A 9,610-nucleotide genomic window follows, 5' to 3' on the forward strand; every position below is an offset into this window, starting at 1 on the left:
ATGAGTTTCTCTGTGTTCGCTGTAAACCAACTGGCCTCCAGACTTTTCAAGAAAAACAATGGAAGACTCATTTTGACGTCATTGTCGTGCTATGGCTTGCAAACTAATTCCCTCCTGTCACCGTTCTGTGGAACGACATTCACAAAGCAGGTCAATATATCATTTATCACATGGCTTTACTGTGATAAATGCAGAAAAATTACATTTAAAATCTCTCAAAGCCTTTTAGAGTTGGTTCAGAACTTCATACAGAAGCAGAAGCACTTGCACACCAGTGAAACATGCATTTATAAATTATTTATTCAAAATTATTATACGTTTGCTCATTGCAGAAAAAGCAGAAACAAGTCTCATTTGAGACTTTTTTGTCATAATGAATTCCACAACTTTTTTAATTAGGTAGAAATGTTCAAATATTTATACATCCACAATTGTCTGAAGCTATAGCGATGAAGTTGATTCTGTTGTTTTTTGTAGTTCTCTGATAATTTTTTTTAGGTTGCTATTAAACAAATCAAATTGAACTCAAATACACAATAACTTCATCGTCATTGTCGTCTTCCTCCGCTTATCCGGGTCCGGGTCACGGGGGCAGCATCCCAACTAGGGAGCTCCAGACCGTCCTCTCCCCGGCCACCTCCACCAGCTCCTCCGGCAGGACCCCAAGGCGTTCCCGGACCAGATTGGAGATGTAACCTCTCCAACGTGTCCTGGGTCGACCCGGGGGCCTCCTGCCGGCAGGACATGCCCGAAACACCTCCCCAGGGAGGCGTCCAGGAGGCATCCTGACCAGATGCCCAAACCACCTCAACTGACTCCTTTGGATCCGGAGGAGCAGCGGTTCTACTCCGAGTCCCTCCCGAATGTCCGAGCTCCTCACCAGTCTCCAAGGCTGAGCCCGGCCACCCTACGGAGGAAACTCATTTCGGCCGCTTGTATCCGCGATCTCGTTCTTTCGGTCATTACCCAAAGCTCATGACCATAGGTGAGGATTGGGACGTAGATCGATCCGTAAATCGAGAGCCTGGCTTTCTGGCTCAGCTCCCTCTTCACCACGACAGATCGGCTCAGCGTCCGCATCACTGCAGACGCGGAACCAATCCGCCTCTCGATCTCCCGATCCCTCCTACCCTCACTCGTGAACAAGACCCCGAGATACTTAAACTCCTCCACTTGAGGTAGGACCTCTCCCCTGACCCGGAGTTGGCAAGCCACCCTTTCCCGGTCGAGAACCATGGTCTCAGAATAACTTCAAATTTATAGTGAATCTGTTGTGAATTATTATTTTTGGCTCCTTCATGAATATTATTCCTATTGTTTGAGGATCTTTTGATCATTATTTATTCATGTCTTTGCCCATATTTTTATGGACTAAATTTTAATCATTTGTGGTCTTGGGGGCGGGGCCACAGAGGCATTGGCCCCTGCTGAAATCTGATTGTCCGCTGGAGTTCTCTTGTCCTTTCACTCATCTGTCCTTTGCCTGATGACCAGATTATGGGTGAATGAAATTCCAAGTCCAAACACTGGTGGCGTTAACCTCCAGCAGGCTGGACTATTGCAATGGTCTTTTGATTGGTCTTCCCAAAAAAGCTGTGAAACAACTGCAGCTCATTCAGAATGCTGCTACTAGAGTCTGAACAAGAACCAAGAGAACTGAGCACATCATTCCTGTTCTTAGATCTCTACACTGGTTACCAGTAAATTACAGAATAGATTTCAAAGTGCTTCTACTAGTTTATAAATCACTCAATAACATGGGGCCAAAATGCATGTCGGATCTCCTTCCGGTTATACCCTTGTGCTGCACCTTCTGCACTGTAACTACCCTTCAACTTTTCCTTTCATCTAATTCCGAATCTGAATTTGATATGTGTTTTAAATTTGATCTAAGTTTACTTGTGTACTTTAATTATGCCGTCACGTTTCTGTTGCTGTTTTTGCTCCTGGAAAGCACACTGAATTGCCTCTGTGGATGATGTGCTATATAAATAAAACTGCCTTCCCCAATGTGCCAAATGGGAATTTCCAGCATGAAATCTTGGCCCCCTCTATAAATATAATGGCCCTTTGATGGCCCCACACTCAGAAAAATCCTAGATCAGCCACTGAATAAAACAGAAGAATAGAGCGTTCCTTAACTGCCCTTCAAAGCAGATTCACAGAATCAAATAAGGATTACAAGAAGAAGAATAAAAAGCTGTGCAGTGAGTAAAATAAATAAGTAAATTAGTCACACGTGTAAGATAAAAATAAATTTAAAAAATCAGGATTTACCACACTATGGTGAGTTTTCAGAACCAGAGCTCACGGTTTGCCTTCCGGGTAACAAGTTACTCTCTGCTCTGTGACGCAGAAGCTGTGAGTTGTAACCTGTGCTGCTCCGTGCTGCTTATCAGGCATTTCACGTCTGACAGTTGCTCTGTAAACATCTGCCTCTGCAACTCCTGGGTCAACTCTGGCTGTTTGTGCTGCTTTCCTTTGTGAAGCGTTCCCAATATCCCAGAACAGGTAACTGTACTTCTTTAGAATAAAATCTGCGCCGCTTTGGTCCATGATTGTATCTGAGATTGCTGTTTGTGTTCCCGCAGATGAGGAAACTGGTGAGTTTACTTGTTTTGGCCCTGGTAGGACTTTACTTCCTTCCCTGGTTCTGCAACCTGTTGGTGGGACTGGGTCTCTGTGTGGCCTGGGTGGGGTCCTGGAAGAACCTTCATGTTGCTCTTCACACCATCAAGAGAGATCTAAAGTATGAAAGATTTTTTTTTATGCCAGCTTCATTCCTGCTGTCATCTGCCCTTCTTTCCCACCTCTCTCGTTTCTGTCCAACAGATGTCTGGTAGTGATTGTGCGCGTGAGGCTTTCCATGCATCGCAATCAGAGGAAAAACAGCACCATCCCTCACTTATTTGCCCAGACGGTGACGCAGCACCCAAACAAACCTGCTCTGATTTATGAGGCAACTGGAGAGGTGAATACATTGTTAATGAATGCCAAAACAAATTATTTCTCCTCTCCATTGATATAAATCATCGTAATTATTTCATGTCTATTTTATCAAGATTTGGAGCTTTAAGCGGCTGCAGGAGCGTTGCCACACTGTGGCTCACTGGGGGCTGGAACAGGGCTGGGTTGAGGGTGATGTCGTGGCTTTGTACATGGAAAGCCGGCCAGTAGTGGTGGCTCTGTGGCTGGGTCTGGCTATGATCGGTGTGGAAGCGGCATTCATCAACTGCAACCTTCAACAGCACTCCCTGCTGCACTGCGTGGGCGTGTCCGGAGCTCGGGCCATGGTGTTTGGAGCAGAAAAGGCTGAAGGTGGGATGGAGATACCTGCAGACGGCAGCTGATTTTTAATCACAAGTGTATGGTGCATTTCCCAAAAAATACAACACATTATCTTATCTTGATTGACTTCCAGCTGTTTCAGAAGTCATCGGATCGTTGCAGCCAAATATGGTTTTATTCTGCAGCGGAGAAGATGAGAACGAGGAGAAACTCTGCAGCCTCCAAGTTCAGAGTCTGGATGTCCTGCTGCAGCGTTCTCCCACACACCCACCACCGTACAAGCTGAAGAAGGGAGTTAACGGTAACGCTCAGTTGTGCATGTCAGGCTTGTATGAAAGTCTTTCCTTGCAGCGCTTCTGTGACATGAGATAAAATTCTGGTTGCAACACAGTTTTTTCTGCAGCAAGTCTTTGCCTGTCAGAGTAAACCTGTGCCTTCATTCAGCTCATCTTCAACTTTAACTCCACAGATGAAACATCATAGTTGAACTCTCAGCTAAAAGAAACAATCACATCCAACAATCAAAGCAAGATACATTCAAATTAGATTTAATTAAGTGTGTGTTAAACCACATCTGAGTCATCAGGTGTATCTGAGCACTGACTTTCTGTTGGCCTGCTACACATTCTTATCATTACTCTTCATGTTTCTGCTTGCTCAGAGAAAGTAACATGTCAGAAGATGATGGGGGAGTCTAGGTGCATGCCACACCAGTACAACCCTGTTAACTATGCAACAGACACGGAGAGCAGCAGGAGTTTTAAAACTCATCTGCAGATTTATCCTTTTTGTCTCTGCAGACAGACTTTTCTACATTTATACGTCTGGTACAACTGGCATGCCAAAGGCAGCCATTGTGGTGCACAGCCGGTGAGTGCATTAGTTAATTAATGCTGTTTGACATTTTGGAAAAAACTGTTTTATTGTTTTCCACTTCTTTTTTTTTTTCAATAGACACACTCTGTACACACACGCGGGTTTTAAGAATATTTATTTTCCAGATAAAACATTGTTCAGTTTCTAGAATCATGTTAAATTTATAATAATAAAAAAAAAGAAAAGAAAGTAAACATGGAACTTTTAAAACAATAAATTTGTTTTCACGTGATCAAAAAGTTGATTTAATTTGTTTTATTTTGATTTTCTATTTATCTTATTTAAAGAAATGCTTTCCTCGCACAAGTCTCCTGAGATCTAGATTTACACCTGACCTGATAACTGCCATTATGACTTGTTGAGACAGGAATCTTAATTAGACATTAATTAAAACTACAACAAATAAGACAGCCGATGTGTGTGTCATGTATGAATCAACGCAAAGTTCAAAATTTTTTTTTTACAAAAGTTAAAAAAGCTCCAAAGTCCAATTTGGTCAGGCCGTTCTAAATGGTAAAAACAAGCAAATGAACAAATAAAACATAATAAATAAATACATTTTGCGTATTTGCCTGAAAAATAGTCTGATGTTTATGGTTAAACATAGAAGATTTGGGAACTAAAAACTTGGGAGACCGTGTATATTCATATGTGTCCAAAACATTTAGAAATTCCAAGATTGAAGTCAATAACTGGCCAGCAAAATAAAACTGAAATAAATATGTAAAGATGATCAAATCCTAAATTTGCTAATGAAAATTCAACATTTATTTTCTATGTAAAAATAAAACTAAACAAAAGAAATTCTGCTACTGAGGACTTTATTAGGCTGATGGAGCACAGGTGTGTATTTCTTCTAAAGTGGTCACAAATGTAATAGTGTGTTAAATCAGGTTTCATCTAATTAACAAAACTCCCATTTTTTTCTATAATTATTCCAATATTATAGATTAAAGATTGTTTTGTGAAATAAAATCTTTCCTTAGCTTGTTTCCCTAACTCTAGGAAGCTATAACACCATACTAACTTTCCTCTCAGCAGTTTAACAAGAACAGAGATGTTAAATAACTAAATTCTTCCAGGACTCTAGAAGGTGCCATATCAAACACAGGCCATTTACCACTCAGAATTAAAATATGGATTCTATTTTTCCCTTTTATTAGATGAGGAGTGGCCATCTTCATCTTCAGATTATCTCAGTCTGAAAAAATCTTGAATTAATGATCATAATTTGTTGTTCGCAACAATTGAAAAGCTAGCTTCTAAGTATGCGGATTACCTCACTAACATTAAAAAACTACAAGAGACAGTTTCATACTGAAATTACTCCCATCATTTTGTTTACCTGATGTTCCTCTGCAGGTATTTTCGCATCGCTGCCTTTGGTTTTCACTCCTTTGACTTGTGCCGTGATGACATCCTCTATAACTGCCTTCCCCTCTACCACTCTGCAGGTACTGCTGCATGAACCCAGCGCTGTAATTATTCCATCACATTGTCACAAATCCTGCTGATGGGCAAAGTCCCAGTCTCTTCTCACGCTGCTGATGAGTGTTTCTCAGCTGTATGTGTTGATGGTGTTTGCAGGCACCATCATGGGTGTCGGACAGTGTTTGCTCTTTGGTTTGACCATCGTGATCCGGAGAAAGTTCTCAGCCAGTCGCTTCTGGGACGACTGTGTCAAACACAACTGCACTGTTAGTATGCTTCTGTTTCTGCTGCAAACGTCTTTCACTTTCTAACATTCGGTTTGTGTTTGCACTCATTTGTGTGCAAAGGTGATCCAGTATATTGGTGAAATCTGCCGTTACCTGTTGGCCCAGCCGGTCCGTCCAGCCGAGGCTCACCACCGGGTCAGAACCGCCGTCGGGAATGGTCTCCGGCCCTTCGTCTGGGAAGAGTTTGTTCGAAGATTCAGAATCCAAAGAGTTGGTGAATTTTACGGAGCGACTGAATGCAACTGCAGCCTCATCAACATAGATGGAAAGGTGAACCGATGTTCCTCCTGTCAGATATTATCGCTCAGCAGAAATGATTAAATGCTATCGCCGCATTCAGGTGGGGGCATGTGGCTTCAGCAGCCGCATCCTGCCCAACTTTTACCCCATCAGGTTGGTCAGAGTGAAGGAGGATGACAAAGAGCTGCTCAGGGACTGTCAGGGCCTCTGCATTCCCTGTCAGCCTGGTAACATCACAAACACAGACACACAACGCTACAACAGCATGAAAACATGCTGCAGAAACAAGAAAAAATGTTTTTGTCTCTGCAGGGGAGCCAGGGATGCTTGTCGGGCGCATCAGCGACTGTGATCCACTCAGGAGGTTCGACGGCTACACCGATCAGGACTCAACTAGTCAGAAAATAGCTCACAATGTTTTCCAGCTCGGAGACTCCGCTTATGTCTCAGGCAGGTTTCATTCTGTCTCCTTATCAACCGGATTAGTGTTGATGTCACATCTGGATTTTAGGATGTGATGAAACAAGAAGATTCAGCTCAGAAAGGCCGTGTAACCAATTCCTAACATTGATTATGTGATTATGAGAATGTTGTTACTGCTATTTTTGCTCCAGTTCATGATGAGATCAGCTCTAGCTCCCCGCAAGCAGTGAAAACAACAAATACTGCATAATACTTATTATAATGGAATTATTGTTCTAAAGATTAGGTGCATTTGTTTAATATTTCACCTTTAGACTCACCCAGAATAAAAATGGCTGCCACAAATTTGCCAAAACCCTGTCAATTTCAAAGATAACGAGCAAAAATTTGTTGTGTTGGTAGCTGAGCGCGATGCCCAAGATATTCTGCAGCTTTGAAGTGATCGCATGAGAATTTTATTTTATACTTTGCCTTTAAACCATTCACTATTAGAGTGAGCCCAGCCTTTATGCAGAATATCTCATGAATTATTGGACAGATTTTAAAGATAGTTTCAGAAATGAGTTGAATTTACATCCACAGCTGGTCAGAGTCAAAACCAGGCAGGCTTAGAAAACAAAAATGTCAGTCACTTTAATGATGGTGGTTAAAAGTGATCCCAACAATGCCTGATATAGTTTAACTTTAGTGTTCAACTTTTATTTTAAACCAGCAGATGGATGATTTTAATAAAAAAACAAAACAACTATTCATTGGATTAATAGCTAAAACCAGATTCAAGATGGCCGCTGTTAGCCTGGCCAGCCAGACTCGCCCTTTGTCTGTTCTACACAGAGGAGGAGTCTTGCTACTCAGAGGCAGAGAGCGCCATGAGGGGCGTGACTAGCCAGCTAGATGATTGTAGCGCTTCTTCTTGTTGTAGTTCTAAAGACATGGCCAAGTCCTTTAGAACAGAGGAAAGAGCCGACGCAAACTCCGCTTCGGACGCCATCTTCACTGTCTAAGACAAAGTGAGCGTCACGGTGTGTGACATATGCTGCTCAGCGCCGATTGGCTCGTTTAGAATTCTTAGGGGGTGGGTTTATTTCAATGGGAGCGTTACCAAGCCCTTTGCTTCCCATAAGGAAGCATTGGCATGGCTGGCCAGGCTAGGCCACCATTGGTACTCATAAAAAGGGCTACAACTCAGTCAGAAACTGAGATAAACTGAGATAAAAAAAAAATTGGTTTCTGTTGTAGTTGGGAGTCATCCTAAACACTCACAGTGATAATAGAAAAACACCATCAGTTCTCAACATCAAATGACCATTTCCAGCTCTTTAATTATTATTTCTGTATGTTTATGCTTGGCAGGTGATGTGCTGGTGATGGATGAATATGGCTACATGTACTTCAGGGACCGCAGCGGTGACACATTTCGTTGGCGAGGAGAGAACGTTTCTACCACAGAGGTGGAGGGGATCCTCAGTGGTTTACTGGGACACACTGATGTAGCTGTCTATGGGGTATCTGTACCAGGTACACATGAAATAAGTTAGAAGGGGGGGTAGGAATAAATAAACACAAATCTGAAAACCGAAAAGCAAGTACTTCCTCATCTCAGTTGTTGGGCTGTCTGTGCTTCAGGTGTGGAGGGAAAAGCTGGCATGGCAGCAGTAGCTCACACAGGAGGGTGTTTGGACCTTGATGCTTTCTTGATGGGTGTGCAGAAATCCCTTCCTTCCTACGCCTGGCCTGTCTTCCTTCGGCTCATGCCATCTGTTGACACTACAGGTGTGGGAACAAAGCAAGGACTTTATCATGTTTTGGCAAAGTCACACACAAACTTATCTTCTCGCTTTTATTCTCAGGTACGTTCAAAATCCAAAAGACACGTCTGCAGAAGGAAGCATACAAGCCACAGGACTCAAATCAAAGGATCTATTATCTGAACAGCCATGCTGGATGCTACCAGGCGGTCACTGAGGACCTTTTTAAAGACATTATGGAGAGTAAAGTGTCTCTTTGAGATGAGAGGATGCCTGGAGATTACAGACTGTTGTGACTTTTCACAAAGAAATAAAACATCCTTTTTAGTTAAATCAATGTGGAAACATTTTCCTTTTACTTGTTAAAAGAATTTTGCATCAAAAATTATTTTTATTGTATAAATTAAAAAAGAGAAAATCTAAAAAAAAATTAACCAAAAGAGGATCCAAGTACAGACAATAAACCAAACGTGCTGCAGGAGCAGGATGTGGAAGGATGACATAGACTAAGTCTACACTCGGACAAAACCAGAAGAACCACGGAGTCGTAAAGTGTTGTGTGACCAAGAAGCAAGATGTGAGTGTACCCATCAACATTAGATATAAACCTTTATCCAAAAAATGCAAGACAAAAGCTGCTTCCCTATATATGTCTGATATATTGGCTGGTAAATAGTCTGGCCTCAACCCATAGATGGAGCTAAGTTGTGGGGGCAGAATCTACGGTTGTCTTTCAAACTGTCTCTGCATACTATTAGACAGAGCTAGAACCAATTAGAGCAACAAAAAAACGTAGGACTGGCGCTGCCAATTGGAGCTGGAGTAGCAGCAGGTCGCCATTTGGATGTGTCTCCATTCAATCCCAGTGCATTTATTTCTATGAAGGAAGGTGTTTACCCAACAACAACAACAACAACAACAAACATTTTATTTTGCTTTTTCACAAAATCAGACATATATTATGGCATGGTAATTAAAACAAAAATAAAAAAATAAAAACAAATACAATAATTTAGTAAATCCCAATGGGTAGGCTTGAAAAGTCAATAGTAATTGTTACATCCCCAACCAGGTCTAGGAAACCCTGGGAGGCTGTTAGGGATTTTATTGTATTACTGTCTTAAATGTTCCTTTTTAAGTAATCATATGTTAATCGTATATTGTTACGTAAACCACAGGGCTTTCTCTTTCTCTTTTGGCTCTGGAAGGCGGCTGATAAGCCCTGATGTTTGTTTGTATGGGGGTTAGGGAATAGCCTGCCTAACAGGTATCCATGGTTACTGAGTTTCTCGCTGTCAGTCATAAATTAAGATTTCC

The 9,610-nt window shown here is 41.9% G+C and overlaps 1 protein-coding gene across 1 annotated transcript; it reads left to right on the plus strand.

The window, feature by feature from the left end:
- Positions 1-743: 743 nt before the first annotated feature.
- LOC107390504 (long-chain fatty acid transport protein 1) lies at positions 744-9,469 on the plus strand. Its single transcript, XM_015967259.3, has 14 exons — positions 744-2,511; positions 2,592-2,749; positions 2,833-2,971; positions 3,063-3,318; positions 3,422-3,589; positions 4,089-4,158; positions 5,527-5,618; positions 5,752-5,861; positions 5,943-6,152; positions 6,223-6,349; positions 6,435-6,572; positions 7,899-8,063; positions 8,172-8,318; positions 8,396-9,469. The coding sequence occupies exons 2-14, from the start codon at positions 2,592-2,594 to the stop codon at positions 8,551-8,553; spliced, it is 1,938 nt and encodes a 645-aa protein (XP_015822745.1). The 5' UTR covers positions 744-2,511; the 3' UTR covers positions 8,554-9,469.
- The last annotated feature ends 141 nt before the right edge of the window (positions 9,470-9,610 follow it).

This window comes from Nothobranchius furzeri, chromosome 4, assembly GCF_043380555.1.
Source record: "Nothobranchius furzeri strain GRZ-AD chromosome 4, NfurGRZ-RIMD1, whole genome shotgun sequence".
Taxonomy (NCBI): Eukaryota; Metazoa; Chordata; class Actinopteri; order Cyprinodontiformes; family Nothobranchiidae; genus Nothobranchius; species Nothobranchius furzeri.